The sequence below is a fragment of the Sus scrofa genome, chromosome 14, assembly GCF_000003025.6.
Source record: "Sus scrofa isolate TJ Tabasco breed Duroc chromosome 14, Sscrofa11.1, whole genome shotgun sequence".
Taxonomy (NCBI): Eukaryota; Metazoa; Chordata; class Mammalia; order Artiodactyla; family Suidae; genus Sus; species Sus scrofa.
In genome coordinates, this window is record NC_010456.5 from 41,847,501 (window position 1) to 41,865,719 (window position 18,219).

Consider the following 18,219-nt stretch of genomic DNA (forward strand, 5'->3'; position numbering starts at 1 on the left):
AAATGCTGAATTTTATGTTATGTGTATTTTACCACAGTGGGGAAAAAAAAAAAAGAAGAATCCCATTTTAGGCTCTGCTTCTAGGGAATCTGACCTATGAAAAAATTATTACATCTAATTTATGGACAGAGTAAACTGGGGCTCAGAGTGACTATAGGTATATGTTATCCAGTGGTGATGATAATGGCCACTGCTTCTCAGGGTTATTGTGAGGGTGAAATCAAACAATGATGCATGCAAAGACCCCTGATCAAAGAGGAGTATTCCCTGCGAAGATGTGGGAGACAGAGATCAGAAAGGAGGCACAGTGGCTTCAACTGAATTATGATCAAATGTTGGCAATTTCACGTGGTTCAACCGACCAGTTGTCTAGTTCTTCAGCTGGACAGCAGAAGCAAAGATATTTCTCTCATTGTTATCTGTTTAATTTTGCAAGCTTTAAATATTTCAAAATAAGATACTTTTATGGGAAAAACATTGAGTAAATGGAAAGTTATGGCAGGGTTTGAATGGTATCCTGTCTTTGGCCAGAAACACATGGTTTTGATCACACAGGCCTGAGGTTGAACCCTGGCTCTGTACCCTTTAGCTATGTGATCATCATAAGACCCAAGACTACTTGGGCCTTGGTTTTCTCGACTGTAAAATGGTGATAATAATCCCAACCTCTCAGAGCTGCTGTATAGAACAAGTGTATGGGAAGCAACACCTCCAAAGAGGCACAGGCGCTGCCTGATGGTGGTGGGCGTGGTGGTGATGGTGGGGGTGGTGAGTGGGATGAGTGTTTGCTCCAATCTTCAATCCCAGCTGGCCTGCCTGCAAACGCTGTGCCCTACTCTCTGCCCCACATTTTCAACCCAAGACAAGCTTGATGATTGGCATATCTAAGCCCAGGTTTGCCACTGAATGGTGTTTCAGGTATTTACACATTGCTATGATTTCATCTGTCTTTTCTCCAAATTCACAAGCAGGAAATATTCTTTAGATGTCTGAAATCTGAAGACTTACTCTTCTTATGCCAGAGCACCAGTTATTCTTTGTGAAATATGTGGAATGATTCAATAGTTGATGATGATAATAATTATAGCAATATTTTTTACTTAGAAATTTCTCCATTTCTACTTTTTAAAAATGTTGTCCATGAGTTTCCTGATGGCTCAGCAGGTTAAGGATCCAGTGTTGTCACTGCTGTAGCTTGGGTCACTGATGTGGCCTGGGATGGATCCCTGGCTGGGGAACTTTCACATGCCTCAGGCACAGGAAAAAAAAATTTTTCCATATATATATGTAGTCCAAATTTGCTTCCAGTCTCTCATTAGCCCTCTGCCATTAATGCCCACGTCATCTCAAACTTCTTTTTTCAAAGCCCCAATGGAAATGAGCATTACTCAATCAATATGACTCTCTCCTGGGAGGATAGGGACTCATCTTTCCTGTTATGCTGTGACCCTAAAACCCACTCACAGGCTGGCAGATAGCAGGAGTTTCATATTTGCACGTGAGGAAATTAGAAGGAGATAGGTAGCCTCTGAGCCCCAGATAAACCAACTCCTACTCAGAGAAACCAAGGAGTTTCCCAGAGTGAAAAGAAATAGCAGTGGGCCACTACATATAAAATAGATTAAGTAATGAGGACCTACTGTATCACACAGGGAACTCTACTCAATACTCTGTAATAACCTATATGGGAAAAGAATCTGAACAGGGATGGATGTGTCTATATCTGTGACTGATTCACTTTGCTGTACACCTGAATCTAACACAACATCGTAAGTCAACTATACTCCGGTACAATTTAAAAAGAAAAAAAATCGCACAGTGTGAAGGAATGCATTGATTGCACTGAGAATGGAGTCCATGGGATCTCAGACTTTAATACCCATGGGACCAAAGGGGGCCAAGGGCCAAGTGAGAGGAACACAGAGCGAGTATAAAGATAAGTGGCAAGAGACCCGCAGGGCTGGAGGTTTTTCAGAGAGGATGAGACTGTGGTCACCTATGGATTGTGTGTCTCATCTATAGGCGGCACACTGCCCTGGTCTAAGCAGATTGGTCCCTTGTAAGAATGTGGGCCCCAAATGGCCAGATACTCTACTTTTTAAAGACATATCAGAAATCTAGATTTTTAGAATTCTAAAACTTTGGCATCTGCTTTCAATAATATATATATTATTGAAATAATTATATATACATACACATACCTCCTGTGAGGCCAACTTTTTGTAGGCATAATGTAACCCTCAGGCAACCAAATCGATACTTCCATTAGATACAGATAGATGAGTCTAAATTCTGAAATAGTATTTAGGTCTAGAACAAAGTTATCCTCATTCACATAGCCACCCGTGTTAACAGCATTCCTCCTGCAGTTGTGTGGGGCCCAACCTGTCCGACTGTACATGGCAGCCCTGATACATAACTCTTAAAAGTTGTTACCCTCCCCACAGTCCAACTCAACAAAAATGCCAACCCCACTCCCACCCTAACCCATTCAACTCCCCAGACCACAAGAGAAAGTTTTCACCTGTCTTGGGCACACAAGCTATGCAGCAAGGCTGTCGAGGAGGTATTCTAGCCATCATGACCAGATTTGCTCTGTCCTCTAGGGTGGTGAAATTCCGTCGCACAGGCGAGAGTGCAAGGTCAGAAGACGACACGGCTTCGGGAGAGCATGAGGTCCACATTGAAGGGGTCCGTGCAGGCCTAGAGGCCGTCGAGCTGGATGATGGGGCAGCTGTGCCCAAGGAGTTTGCCAATCCCACTGACGGTGAGGGGGCTCTGCAGTTGGGGCATCAGCCCAGGCCATAGTCAGGGGCTCTGAGGCACCAGTGTTGCCCCTCCAGGTGGTGTGCTCAGAGGGATCTTGTGAAGGGGCAGGTAGGAGGGCCTGGAGGATCCAGGGGTGGTACTGGCAATGTGGGCTGGACTTACATGGCTTTCTTTAGTAGGCAGGGTTACATCACAATCCCTGCCAGTCAACATCATTGACTAATGATGGACAGTGGCCACAATGATGATGATGATGATGGTAATGATGATAATGTGGTGATAATGATGGAGTGATGATGATGATGGTGGGTGATGGTGATTGTGAAGATGACAGTAGTGATTAAGAGCAGCTGACACAGGCTGAGGATTTTACTCTGTGCCAAGCACTGTTCTAAGCACATCACACATATTACGCCTTTAATCTTCTCAACAGTTCCAACTGGAACTATCACAATCATGTTCCCCATTTTGCAGGTGAGGACACTGATGCACAGAAAGATTAAGTATCATGCCCAGGGTCACACAGCTAGAACTCAGCCAAGCTAGATTTACACCCAGGAATCTGGCCTCAGAGTCCACATTCCTACCCAGGACCTTGCGCTCCCTCTGAATAGACAGTCAAATAAGAGACTTTGAGGTGGGGCTGGGGGACCTTGTCTCCCCTCACCGCCTGATGCTAATGGACAAAAACATTCTATGCATTCCAGAAAGGCCCCAGATTCCCAGCATGGGTGAGGATTATTGGCTTAAGCCCAAGGCCTGTTGTTGGCAGATCTAAGGAGGCAATGACTGGAGGGAGAGGAGAGGCAGAGGTTAGAAGCAGTGACTTCAGGCTCAGGCTGATCTGGGCTCAATACTCAGATCTACAGTGTGCCAGCTGTGTTGATGACACTGGGCAAGTCCATGTCCTCCTCTGTAAAACTGGGATAAGACTGAGTTTAACTTACAACTGTGCCAGGGACTAAAGAAAATGGACATCATGGACTTCCTGCTGTGGTGCAGTGGGCTAAGGATCTGGTGTTGCCACAGCTGTGGCGTAGTACGTACGTTGCAGCTGTGGCTTGGATTCGATTCCTGGCCCAGGAACTTCCATACGCTGTGGGTGTGACTGAAAAAAGATAATGTACACCGAGCTCTTAGTGCAGTGCCTAACACACAGTGAGTACTCAATACATACACCATTATTACTATTACTGTTCTTATTAGTGACAGTGTGATAGGACTCCCTCTGCTTTCTCCTCAGTACTTTTGCTGAAGGAACCCAGACCCTGCTGGCGTGATAGACACCAGCTCACACTCCTGAAGAAAATTATGATTGATGTAAGAGGCCCATGACTAAAATTCCAATAAGATGACCACTCCCAACAGAGACTAATAAAATCCCCAGAGACAGCTCACAGGAGGGCCACCCAGCATTGTTCCTTTAGTATTTTTATTTTTCAGTTACCTTTTAATTTTAGAATATTTTAGATTTACAGGAAAATTGCAAAGACAGTACAACAAATGCTCTATACTTTTTTCTTTTTTAAATATTTTTCTTTCTTTTTTATTGTTTCAAATACTCTTCATGCAGCTTCCCCTAAAGTGAACATCTTATCTAACTATAGTATACTTGTCAAAACTAAGAAATCAACATGCGTGCAATACTATTTACTAAATTCCAAATTTTATTCAGATTCCACCAGTTTTCCCAGCAGTGCTCTTGCAGAAATCAATTCAGAACATTGTATTTAGTCTTTTGCAAAATACTTATGGCTTATAAATTATATCATTTTTTCTGGGCATACAAATAATATGTGTTTATCTATAAAGCATTCAGACATCATCAAAATATACAAAAAAAATGAATGCTGACAGATGACTCTGTGGTCACTGACAGTCTGTGGATACTCAATCTTATTTTCCCTGACTCATCTTGCTTTTTCTAAAAATTAACTAACAATATATTGCATGCATCTTTCTCTATCTTCACATTTTTTAATAGATTATATTTAATAATGTAGAAATATAAACATTTATATGAAATGTACAAAATAATTTAACCAATTCCCTAGTGACACACATTCTGGGCTGTCCAATTTCTTCTCCTTTTGTAGAAACAAAGTTGCAGTGGCCTTTGTAGCAAAATACACCTTCACACTTGCTGAAAGATTTTTCTAAGACAAATTCTAGAAGCAGAATGGGCTGTCTTTAAAGAGCTTGGCCAAGGAGCCCCCTAGAACTCCCCACACTAGGACAACTGCAAAATGCACTGATTCCTTCCTCCACTTCCCTTTTCTCCTTCCCAGATACTTTCATGGTGGAAGATGCGGTGGAAGCCATTGGTTTTGGAAAATTTCAATGGAAGCTGTCTGTTCTCACCGGCTTGGCTTGGGCAAGTATCTCTGGGGACAGTGACATCACCTTCAGTCTCCAAGGAACATCCATGCTGCTCGATGGGTTTCCATGGTCTACAAGGAATGACACAGTTCCCCCAGCATAGGGAATCAACAGAGTTTCGGTTGACTGACCCTGTGTGATAATGAAGGTCTGTGCATGGAGGGAGTTGGGTGTTGTTGACAGTTGCCCTTAAGGAAGGGTTGAAGCTTCCAGCTAATGAAGCGGTTCTCAACCCTTTTGAGGCTCAGGGTCACTGTGAGATTATGATGTCATCTGTGAGGCTTACTCTAGAAAAAACATGCACATATCAAAATGTACCTTCTGCTTTAAGGGGCTCAGGATCCCTTGTTAAAAAATCCCTTAATCTACCTAATAATGCATCTTAAACCATTAATACAACTGAAATGGATTTTTGTGAATAGCGCAAGACTGTGATTTAACTACATATTTTTCCAAATGGACAACTTCCCCACATCATTTTCCCCACTAATTTGCAAAGCTGCCTTTATTGTGCACCACATTCCCATGGCCACATGGGTTTGCTTCTGGACTCTCATTTCTGACCCACTGTTTTGTCTGTTTAATCCTGCAAAGGTACCACAATGTTTAATTACAGGGGCTTCCTAGTGTTTTAATATATTAATATATACCATGATCATGAAGGTGGTTTTCCCAGGGTGAGGTTTATCCATTGCAATCTAGATGTGCTAACACCTGCAATTTCCCCAAATATGGGAACTCAATTACATAATTTGGGGGGGGGGCTGCATTCATGCTCTCTCCTAGTTTCTTCCATATTTAAAGTCATACTTGGAGTTCTCTGGCAGCTCAGTGGGTTAAGGATCCGGCATTGTCACTGCTGTGGCTTGGATCACTGCTGTGGCACAGGTTCGATCCCTGGCCTGGGAAAGCAATGACCTGTAAACAAAAAACAAACTAGTCTTTAATTGAGCTATAAAAGATGATTGTCTGTCTCTATAAAAATGTTTTTCTGATTTTTAAAATGTGGTATTTTCCCACTTTATTCTGGCATACACACAATGTTAAATGTCTAGTTGTCAGTTCCTTAGTGGAGCTTTCAGCGGGGTTTATTTTGTTTATTATTTATTCATTCATTTATTTATTTATTTTTGCTTTTTTTTAGGGCTGCACCTGTGGCATATGGAGGTTCCTAGGCTGGGGTTGAATCGGAGCTACAGCTGCCAGCCTACACCATAGACACAGCAATGCCAGATCCAAGCCGCATCTGTGACCTACACCACAGCTCACGGCAATGCCAGATCCTTAACCTACTGAGCGAGGCCAGGGATTGAACCCACATCCTCATGGATACTAGTCTGATTCGTTTCCACTGAGCCACAAGGGAAACTCCTCTGTGGGTTTTGATGTGTCGGAAGGCACTTAGCAGGAATAAGAAAAGGGATTTTCTACACGCTCACTTGGGGTGGTAGACTTGGTGAGGGGTCAGATGTCCCCAGCACCAGACAGCATCCTGGTCTCATGACGTTTGTTTCCTCCCTGCAGATGGCCGACGCCATGGAGATGATGATCCTGAGCATCCTTGCACCACAGCTGCACTGTGAGTGGCGGCTTCCCAGCTGGCAAGTGGCATTGCTGACCTCGGTAGGCAGCTAGCAGCACTCTCCTGTTTTGCACAGTTCTGGTCCCCATGGGGGGTTTGTAGGATGTCCCCCTTCTCCTCTGCTGCTGAGGGCTCAGCAGAAAATAATTAAGCCCTGACTTCAGCTTCCCTTCTCCTTTCTCCACCCCACCTATCCTGGTAGGTTTGCACCCAACTCTAACCCCATCCAGGGGTCCCAGACATCTGCTCAATTGCCAGGAAGTTGGAACCCACCTGAGTGCACCACTTAAACCTCTCTTCCAAAACGGAAATGCCAGTTTTTCCCACATGAGGGTGACTTTAGGATTGGAAACACAGTTCCTGACACTTGGTATATGTTCAATGAATTATAGGGGCTGCTGCTCCCTGGAACTAGGGCTCGAAGGAGTGTGAGGCAGAACTCTTAATTTTTGTGAGAGGTAGTTCAATGATAATTTTCTAAAAGGGAGGGGAATGCAGGCTGGATAAGAGGATACTAATAATGATACTCAGGAAAGCTAATATTTATTGATCATTTACAGTGCAAATGGCTTTGTATACAGTGTATACAATATATGCACAATATACTTTGTGCTCTTTAATCCTCACAACCCTATGAGGTAGGAACAATTATGAGCTGAGGAAAATAAGCACAGAGAAGTTAAGTCACTCCTGAAAGGTCATACAGCTTAGCCAGCGGCAAGGTCACTGCTAACTAGGAATGTCTCCCAGAATACTGCTTTTCTATGGACAACTATTCTAGAATAGCCTGAGTGCTTTTGACAAACAGGCCTGGTCTGTTATTAGCAATAAGGTCATGCAGCTCAAGAACTTCAAAAGCACAAATATCTGGGGTTTTGTGGTTTAGTTACCATGAATTGTATGACCTCGAATGAGGCACTTTCTGGCTCTATTACATCATCTGCAAAATGGGGATGATAACACCTGTTTTTCTGTGGATGGTCAACCAAATCCCCACAGTGCCTAGCACATGGTAGAGGTTGGATAAATAGTACTTATTTCTTCTATTCTTCATTCTCACAAATAACCCATAGGGGAAAATCACAGGTCCGTGTTTTTGTTTTTGCAACATGGGGCATTTCTGATCCCTTGTCATTGGTTCCTAAACCATCACTTATCGAGCACTTCTTATATGCCAGCCTCTGTGCTAAGGGTTTTCCATGATTAACCTCTTTAACCCTCTCAACCTATGAAAGAGATGCTATTACTCCCACTTCTACAGACAAGGACACTAAGACTCAGAGAGGTGCAATGACTTGCCCAAGCTCACACAGCTTATCAGTGGCAGAGGCAGAATTGAAACCCCGGCCAGGCCGACTCAGAGCCCCTGCCCCCAGACACTGTTCTGGATCACTTCCCTCTGGTATCAGGTTTGACTTATGGGCTAGTAAAGCAGTGAAGTTCTATGGCCAGGTTTTCTGCAGAAAAAATCCGAGCACTAGGGGAGCTGTTTTAACTGCATGATGTAGGTAATGACAACACTGACCATCATTGTTGTCATAGGAAATACCTGTGTGGGTTACCGTAATTACTGTGATATTTAACCAGTGTTCTGTTGTGCCTAGTCTCCCTTGGGAGACTAAGGATGGGGAAAACATGTATTTACTGGGATGCTTAATTCTTTTTTTTTTTTAATTTTTTTATTTGAGGAGTGTGCACATATTCCATAATTATTTTTAATTACAACAATAATAAAAACTCCATTAACGAAGCAAATCTTGTTAGAAGCTAATTAAGAAAACTTGGTAGAATTCAAATTGGAAACAGTTTGAATTGACAATTCTGAGTGCATAGTGGTAAGAAACTATCTATCATACAGTAATTAAAGAACATTTTAAATCTTACCCTTCAGCTGTATCTTCATAGCTCTTTTATAATTGTAGGTAACTAGCTAGTTAACTAATTCCAAAGCAAATATAGTCATCACTGTATACAATTTTCTTTTCATGTTCAATAATATCTAGTGATTGGTTTGCATGGTTTAGGAAGAATGCCTGTTAAAAATTTTTTTTTCAAAATAAAATACATATATTTAAACACAATTACATTCACACAGATTATTATATTATGGATCTTAAGAAACATATTAAGCGACTGACTTTGGAGAAGTGGAATGGAAAATATGCTGAGACAAATAGGAAATTTATTCTATACTTTATCCCATTTTGTATGGCTTTCATCTTTAGTGTTATCTATTACATTTCAATTTTTCTTTAAAAATTAGCATTATATTAAAATTGTGTGTATTATGCAACTAAAATTTATAAAGAAGAAAGCCTTATGTACCATTAAATATTTTATATAGCATAATAAAAAGAATAACTTAACTGGTAAGAATGACAAAAATAATACACCCTCTGAAAATAAGTAAAATATAAAATGCATAAGGTGGTTAAAAAACAGTGTAACTATATAAGTATGTCCTCACAATTTGTTACATCTCATTGATTCTTCAATAAAGGCATTACACCATTCTAGGTAATGTGATAAACAAGACATTATAGACTTTACATTGTACCATGGAGAGAAACGGTTATTAATAACATTGTAGAACTGTATTATTTAATTGTACAGTTGCATTACTTAAATTATCATAAATTCTTTGATGGAGAGGAAATCAGAATCAGATCTAAGAAGACTTCAGCATTCCAAGAATGATGTCAAATGACCCCCTTCATGGTGGATTATGTGCTTATTTACTATGAGATATATTTCTTCTTCAGAGATTCCTTGTTTGTGTATCAATTGTAGATTTTTGGTTTGCAGTTATTCTGAAGTTTTGATATGAGTCTATATGTATACGAGATTAAGTTGTTCTCTTAATTGCAAGTTCATCTCCAGTGTCCTGCATTTGTACCCACCTCTTCTCATGATTTCTGATTTTGGTGGTATAATCATGCATGGATGATTTTGTATCTCTACTGTATATATACCTTTACTGGGGAGCCTTGTTATTTGTGGAATTTTTGTTTCCTGTTGCTGTCTTTTCTTTTCTGCCTAGAGAAGTTCCTCTAGTATTTGTTTTAAGGCTGGTTTAGTGTTGCTGAATTCTCTCAACTTTTGCTTATCTGTGAAGGTTTTGATTTCTCCTTCAAATCTGAATGAGAGCCTTGCTGGGTAGTAATCTTGGTTGGAGGTTTTTTCCTTTCATCACGTTAAGTATATCATGCCACTCCCTTCTGGCCTGCAGAGTTTCTGCTGAAAAATCTGCCGATAACCTTATTGGGGTTCCCTTGTATGTTACTTGTTTCTTTTCCCTAGCTGCTTTCAAGATTTTCTCTTTGTCTTTAATTTTGGTCAGTTTGATTAATATGTGTCTCAGTGTATTCCTCCTTGGGTTTATTTTATATGGTACTCATTGCCCTTCCTGGATTTGAGTGAGTGGTTCCTTTCCCATGTGAGGGAAGTTTTCGGCTATTACCTCTTGGAATGTTTTTTCTGTCCTCTTCTCTCTCTCTTCTCCTTCTGGCACCCCTATAATACGGATGTTGCTGCGTTTAACACTGTCCCAGAGATCTCTGAGACTCTCCTCATTTGTTTTCAGTCTTTTTTCTCTTTTCTGTTCCGCATCCGTGATTTCCACTAGTCTGTCCTCCACCTTGCTTATTCCTTCTTCTGCCTCCTGTATTCTGCTGTTAGCTGCTTCTAGTGAGTTTTTTGTTATTGTAATTTGCATCTCTTCTTGTTTAAGTTTTATATCTTGTATCTCTTTGCTCAGTGTTTCCTGTAAGTTATCCATCCTTTGCCTCCAGTTTATTCCCAATGTCTTGCATCACCTTCAGCATCAACAATCTAAACTCTTTTTCCTGGAGGATAAGAATCTCATCGCTTAGCTGATTTTCTGGGTTTTTTCCTTTCTCCCTCATCTGAGTTATAGCCCTCTGTCTTTTCATTTTTATAGGTTTTTGGTGTGGTGACCTTTTTACAGATAAAAGGGTTGTAGCCTCTCTTACTTCTGGTGTCTGCCACCCTTGTGACTGAAGTCTGTATGGGGGCTTGCTGTAGGCTTCCTGATGGGAGGGGCTGATGCCTGCCCACTGGTAGGTGGAGCTGATTCTAATCCCTCTGGTGGGTGGGGCTTAGTCTCTGGATGAGATTAGAGGCAGCTGTGTGCCTGAAGGGTCTTTAGGCAGCCTGTTTACTGAGGGGCGGGGCTGTGGTCCCACCTGGATTGTTGCTTGCCCTGGGGCTTCTCAGCACTGACTGACAGGTGGGGCCAGATTTTCCCAAAATGGCCACCTCCAGAGAAAGGCACGCTGCTGAATATTCCCGAGAGTTTTGCTTTCAATGTCCCTCCCTCACAACAAGCCACATTCACCCCTGTTTTCCCAGGAGGTCCTCTAAGAACTGTGGTCAGGTTTGACCCAGATTCCCATGGAGACTTTGCTTTGCCCTGGGATCCAGTGCACGTGAAAGTCCGTGTGCACCTTTTAAGAATGGGGTCTCCGTTTCCCCCAGTCCTGTGGAGCTCCTGCACACAAGCCCCACTATCCTTCAATGTCTGATGCTCCAGGGGCTCTTTCTCCCAGTGCCGGATCCCCACACGTGAGGGTTTGATGTGGGGCTCAGAACTCTCACTCCTGTAGGTGAGTCTCTCTCTGTGAACCAGTTAGTTTTCAGTCTGTGGAGCTTCCCACCTGGGAGATATGGGGTTGTTTATATCGTGAAATCGCCCCTCCTACCTCTTGATGTGGCCTCCTCTTGTTCTTCTGGAGTAGGGTATCTTTTTTAAGGTTTCCGGTCCATTTGGGTGGGGATTGCTCAGCTTTTAGTTGTGAATTTTGTTTTTAGGAGAGAAGTTGAGCTCCAGTCCTTCTATTCCGCCATCTTAATCCCCTTCTGGGATTCTTAACTCTTTAGGAATGTAAGGATATCACCCAGCATGTAAGGCAACACTTTACCCCAAAACAGTAAACATCAAATACTTTTGCTTGAGCTAATCTAGAAAAGAATTGTGAAAAAACTATGCAACCCCCATGACTCCTACAAGTTTTTAAATTGACATTAAAATTTTAAAATTATAGTTACAGGTGATATAATTTTGGTTGTACTGAATTTTTTTTTTTTTTTTTTTGTCTTTTTGCCATTGCTTGGGCCGCTCCCGCGGCATATGGAGGTTCCCAGGCTAGGGGTCCAATCGGAGCTGTAGCCACTGGCCTATGCCAGAGCCACAGCAATGTGGGATCCGAGCCCCGTCTGTGATCTACACCACAGCTCATAGCAACACTGGATCCTTAACCCACTGAGCAAGGCCAGGGATAGAACCTGCAACCTCATGGCTCTTAGTTGGATTTGTTCCTGAGCCACGACAGGAACTCCCTCGGGTGTATTGAAATATTAAAAATTTAAATAAAATTGTATCACTCTTTTGAATGTGTCCATGGAATTGAAATATTTATCTGCTACACATCATCATTTGTGTAAAAATACTGTGAATAAGCTCTGCAGAGGATTTAGAAAGTTTGCATTGTGTTGTTTTTTTTGCTATTTCTTTGGGCCGCTCCCACGGCATATGGAGGTTCCCAGGCTAGGGGTCTAATCGGAGCTGTAGCCACCAGCCTATGCCAGAGCCACAGCAACACGGGATCCGAGCCGCGTCTGCAACCTACACCACAGCTCACGGCAACGCCGGATCGTTAACCCACTGAGCAAGGGCAGGGACCGAACCCGCAACCTCATGGTTCCTAGTCGGATTCGTTAACCACTGCGCCACGACAGGAACGCCTGCATTGTGTTGTTTTCCTTTTGGACTTGTATTTTCATTCTATTTCTCCATACAATTTTTATATTATATTTTACTGTGCTTGAAAGTATTTCATGTGTCATCCTGTCATAATTTTTTATGACAGAATACATACATTTTAAATTACTGTTTTTAATTTTCTGAGATCATAAGGTTCTAAGTATTAAAATTTTTCTCCTGCAGTAAGTTATCATGGTGATTTTAGTAATAAACAGATCAGAACAAGATATAATTAACTGTGATAAACAATTGCTCAACTTAAGTGATTTCTGATCAGGAATGCACCTCTTAATGAGGGGTACAGACTGTTTCTCAGTTATGTCATGTACTCCTGAATCATTAATTATTGCTAAAATGAGACAGGGTTCAGCCGCAATGGTATTCCTATTTTTCATTTTTACTGAATAGATATGAATATGATAGTCTTTGTTCTCATATAAAAAGTTTTGGTGGGGGGAAATTGAAGGAGTTGTGTAATAATTCAATAAACTGATGCCACTTGATTTTTTCAACACTCCCAAGTTTTATGCTGAAGAGCACAGCAGTCGCTTATGAAAAATTATTTTTAGTGATCTAATTTGCTGACAGCTTGATTAGGCTCTCCTGCAATTTGGTTAAAAATAATAAAATGGCCACTGAATCTAGATGACTTGTGAGAGGATTAGTAACTGTGTCATAGGTGTCCTTTTGGAGGCATCCTGGAGGGTTTAGCCTCAAAGCAATGTGCTGTGAGTTGCGGCCGGAAGGATGGGGTAGGGAGGAGAGTGGGAGGGGAGGCTGAGAAAGGGAGCCTGGGGCAGAGAACGCCTAACCTGTTCTCTAGAAAGAGTCTATATGGAAGTTGAGGATGTGGAAATTAATGCCTTTAAAAATATCCAAATCTGGAGTTCCCGTCATGGTGCAGTGGAAACAAATCCGACTGGGAACTGTGAGGTCATAGGTTTGATCCCTGGCCTCGCTCAGTGGGTTAAGGATCCAGTGTTGCCGTGAGCTGTGGTGTAGGTTGCAGACGTGATCCTGCATTGCTGTGGCTGTGACGTAAGCCAGTGGCTGTAGCTCCATGGGAACTAGCCTGGGAACCTCCATGTGCTGTGGGTGCAGCCCTAAAAAGACAATAACAACAACAACAACAAACAACAACAACAACAAAAATCCAAATCTGCTTTTCCCTTGGAATGCTTCTGTTTAGCCTGTTTGGAGACACCCCCATGGGATGTGCCTGAAGGAATGCTCTTGGGTTCAGACCATGCTAGGCAGTGCTGTCCCCTCTCTGGGCCTCGGTTGCCTGATCTGTAAAATGAGGATAATAATACCACCCACTCTGTAGGGCTGCTGTGAGCATTGGGTAAGACGTGTATACAAATCATTTAACGTTGTGTGCCCTGCTAAAGATAGAACAGTAATGAAAGCTCCGGTCAGGCTCCCTGGGTTTAAGGTCTGTCTCTCCCTGCTCCTCCCTGGACTAAAAGCAGGTTTCTTACCCCTTCTAAGCCTCAAGCTGCCCATCTACAAAATGTGTATGGTCATTCATCCCCCATCAGTTCTGATCAAGGATTATCAACAGAACAAGGACTTTGCTCAGCACACAGTGGGTGCTTTCTCTTGCTAATAGTTTACAGCTCCCACTCCAACCCCCTGTCTCCTGTTTTCATATCTTCCAAACTCTACCTTGCAACCTTGAACATTTCCTTAGCCATAGGGCAAGACATTTATTGGGTTCTATGAGAGACTGGTAAAATACTAGCTCTGCAGCCATATAGCCTTATTCCAGTTCCGGCTGCAAAACTTAGACCTGTGTGAACCTGGCCTTGTGACTTCCCTAAGTCTCAGTTTCCTCATCTATGAAATGCGGATAATAATAGCATCTGCCCTAAGGATTGTTGTGAGGCTTAAGCAGTAACAGAAAGCATGTAGACCAGTGCTTACATCTTAGAAAAATCTCAGTCAGTGGTGGTTCACTTTTTAAAAAAGTGTGACATCACGGGTTCAATTTGGTGTTCCTTTTCTTTGCATTGCTCCGTGTCATTGTCTAACAGAAACTATCTTCCCCCCACAGGTGGTCTTTGTCGGTATGATGTCCAGCTCTACTCTCTGGGGAAACATCTCGGACCAGTATGGCAGGAAAACAGTAAGGCGACCTCTCCTGAGTGGGTGTCCTCTGGGTTATCTCCGTGATGACACTGACAACATAGCAAAACTTGATCACTGAGTCGGGGTCTAATTCACAGGGATATTGAGGACAGAGAAAAGACATTACTCTGAGGTTACAGACTCTTGAAATCACACACTCCTAGTGGGGCCCAAGCATGTGCATTTCAGAGGGTCAAAGAGCCTGGTAGTACCCACCCCCATCCCTTTGGCACATCCCCATTCCCTTCATGTAAGGGAATGCTTCAATCCCAGAGGGGTTGAGATCCACTGCCCACCGGAGATACCTGCTCGTTAAGGCTCTCTGATTTGGCTGCCTTCCCCACCTCTCCTGGGAGCACCACCTAAATCAACTATGTGTACTAGATTCCTTGTCTTTAGGCTTTGGGGGAAGCCCAGCCTGAGATATGACATGAAAGGGGTTTGCAAGCAAGAAGGAAGAAGGGAACTTACAGGTCTGGAGTTGCATTGAGCTCTGTCTTACCTGTTACATCGTGGCTTTGATGGTCCCTTTGGTGTTTTATGTTACTCTTGTTTCACTGGAGTGCATTTGGGCTCTTTGATCCTCTCTGCATGTGAAGCCATGGTCTTTCACACTATAAACTTGGCCTTATGGGAGACAAGATCTCTATAGATTCAGGCAAGCTGTACTTGGTTAAGCATCCTGCTCAGGAAGTGCCACCATTCTAGGCATGCACGTTCTGAACTATTGCATGCCCCAATTGTTTTATTGTTCTCTTTCTTGGACTCTCCTCCTCAGCCTTCAGTTTCTCCAGAGGCAGGATGATGTAGTGGTTACATGCTTGGGCTCTGAAGTCAAATGGACTTGGATTCAGTCCTGACTTTGCCACTCCTAGCTGTGTGAACTTGGGCAAGTGAACTGACCTCTCGGAGCATCAGTTTTCTCATACAGAAAGAAGAAAATAACAGACTCTGCATTGGAGGGTTAATTGAAGTCACGCGTGGGAATCACTTTGTATGGTGCCAGGCACATCCTAGGTGCAGATCACATTGTGAGCTGACATCGCAATGATACCATTTCTGACATGTTCCCAGGTGATGCTGATGCTGTTGGTCCAGGGACCACACTTTGAGAACTATTGGCTTGGACTAATTAAAACCTACTACTGGAGCCGGAAAGCACAATATTTGAATTCTGTTAGGAAGGAGAAAGAGAGACATGGAGGCTGGGTAGATGACAGGTGAAATCCACTTCAGTCAGCATGCCATAAATGAAAACTAAAACAGTGCTTTGTACGGCAGGCACTACACCAAGCATGTTATAGAGTTAGCTCATCCACCCCCCATAACAACCACTGAAGTAAGTACTATTAGCACCCTGATCTTATAGAAAAGGAAACCGAGACACAGAGAGTGGTCAACTTGCCCAAGGCCACCACCTGGTTTGTATGTTACAGAGCGGGGTTCTTTAACCCCTTCTAAATCTACACCCTTGTCTTTTTTGTTGTTGTTGTTTTTCTTTTAAGAGCTGCACCCACAGCAGTTCTCAGGCTAGGGGTCTAATTGGAGCTACAGCTGCTGGCCTACACCAAAGCCACAGCAACACAGGATCCTTAACCCACTGAGAGTGGCCAGGGATTGAACCTGCAACCTCATGGTTCCTAGTCAAATTCATTTCTGCTGCACCAGAACTGCTACATCCTTGTCTTGTGGGTTGAATCTATAGGTGCTTAATCAATGTATCTTAGTTCAGTGAATGAATGAGTGTTTGAACAGTGCTTTCCAGGAAGTGCACTTCGGCTGCGGTCCCTCCTACCATAACTGGACAGAAAACATGTGGGCCAGCAGAGACCTGGGAGATGATGACAAACAAAACTGCCAGGAAGTGGCTGTGGCAGAGACAGAGGCATCAAGATTGGGAAACAGTAGCTATTGCAGTCCAGAGGATCTTGGATGGTTTCAGGGGCTGGAGAGGTCAGTAGGAAAGACTCCTCTGGTCTTCCAAAGAGAAGAGAGGCTGGATTACTCTGGTTTTTAGATGGCAGCTTTATAGACTCTTCCCTCAACAACCCACCTCTTTCTCTCTCTAACCCCCTCTCTCTCCATATGTATATATATACACACAAATACATACATACATTCTTTTCCTGACATTATCCTCCATCCTGTTCCATCACAAGTGACTAGATATAGTTCCCTGTGCTAAACAGCAGGATCTCATTGCTTATCCACTCCAAATGCAATAGTTTGTGTCTACTAACCCCAAACTCCCAGTCCATCCCACTCCCTTTCCCTCCCCCTTGGCAACACAAGTCTGTTCTCCATGTTCATGAGTTTGTTTCTTTTCTGTAGGTAGGTTCATTTGTGCCACACATTAGATTCCAGATATAAGTGATATCATATGGTATTTGTCTTTCTCTCTCTGACTTCACTTAGTGTAAGAATCTCTAGTTCCATCCGTGTTACTGCAAATGACATTTTGTTCTTTTTTATGTCTGAGTAGTAGTTCATTGCATACTATACAATATCTTCTTAATTCATTCATCTCTCAATGGACATTTAGATTGTTTCCGTGTCTTGACCATTGTGAATAGTGCTGTAATGAACATAGGGGTGCATGTATCTTTTTCAATTAAAGCTTTGTCTGGATATATGCCCAGGAGTGGGATTGCTGGATCATATAGTAGTTCTATATTTTTTTTAGTTTTCTGAGGTACCTCCATACTGTTGTCCATAGTAGTTGTACCAATTTACATTTCCAAACAGTGAAGGAGGATTCCTTTTTCTCCTCACCCTCTCCAGCATTTGTTATTTGTGGACTTGTTAATGATGGCCATTCTGACTGGAGTGAGGTGGTACCTCATTGTTGTTTTGGTTTGCATTTCTCTAATAATCAGTGATGTTGAGCACCTTTTCATGTGCCTGTTGGCCATCTGTATATCTTCTTTATAGAAATGTCTATTCAGGTCTTCTGCCCATTTTTTGGTTGGGTTGCCCAACAACCCACCTCTTATTTCTGGAAGGTATGAGTCACTGCTGTAGTGATTTTCTGGTTGGAAGAGCTGAGTGAGAGAGCTGTAGAGAGGAAGGGAGGGAGGGAAAAAGTGGAGGAAGGGAGAGAGGGAGGAAGGGAGAGAAAGTGCGGGAAGATAGAGAGGGAGGAGGAAGGAAGGGAGAAAAGGGAGGCATCTCTTAAAATAGGGCCATTTCTTTGGTGGAAGTAACAGCAGTTAAAGAAACGGTAAAACTGCAGCTGTCTGAGGCTGGACCTCATTAATCATCAGGCCCTTAAAATAATCAAAGGAAAAAGCTCTTCTAAGATCTTAATGTGGCTTCTTCTTGAGCAGACTGGGCGTGGGGGTGGGCAACCCTCTCCTCTATCTCTGGCTAAAAATATATTTTTATTTACTTTCTCCTGAGGCAAATATGCATATGCACCCAAAAAATGTAGGAAACCATAATGAGGAATTTTACTGTGCCACCGATTCTGTTATCCAATTGCCATGAGGAACACAGAGGGAAAGGAGTAAAAATACCTTAATCTGGGCCTTGGATCTGCCACTGTGTTTCTAAAGCAAACCACTCTTTCCTCTTGGGC

General features: G+C 42.7%; 1 protein-coding gene across 1 annotated transcript in view; it reads left to right on the top strand.

Moving 5' to 3' along the window:
• SVOP (SV2 related protein) overlaps positions 1-18,219 on the top strand; it is a 101,711-nt gene that overhangs the window by 17,852 nt on the left and 65,640 nt on the right. The window contains exons 2-5 of the mRNA XM_021073883.1: positions 2,607-2,767; positions 5,058-5,143; positions 6,673-6,771; positions 14,569-14,640. Of these exons, the coding sequence (XP_020929542.1) occupies positions 2,607-2,767; positions 5,058-5,143; positions 6,673-6,771; positions 14,569-14,640 (418 nt within the window). The remainder of the gene's footprint in view (positions 1-2,606; positions 2,768-5,057; positions 5,144-6,672; positions 6,772-14,568; positions 14,641-18,219) is intronic.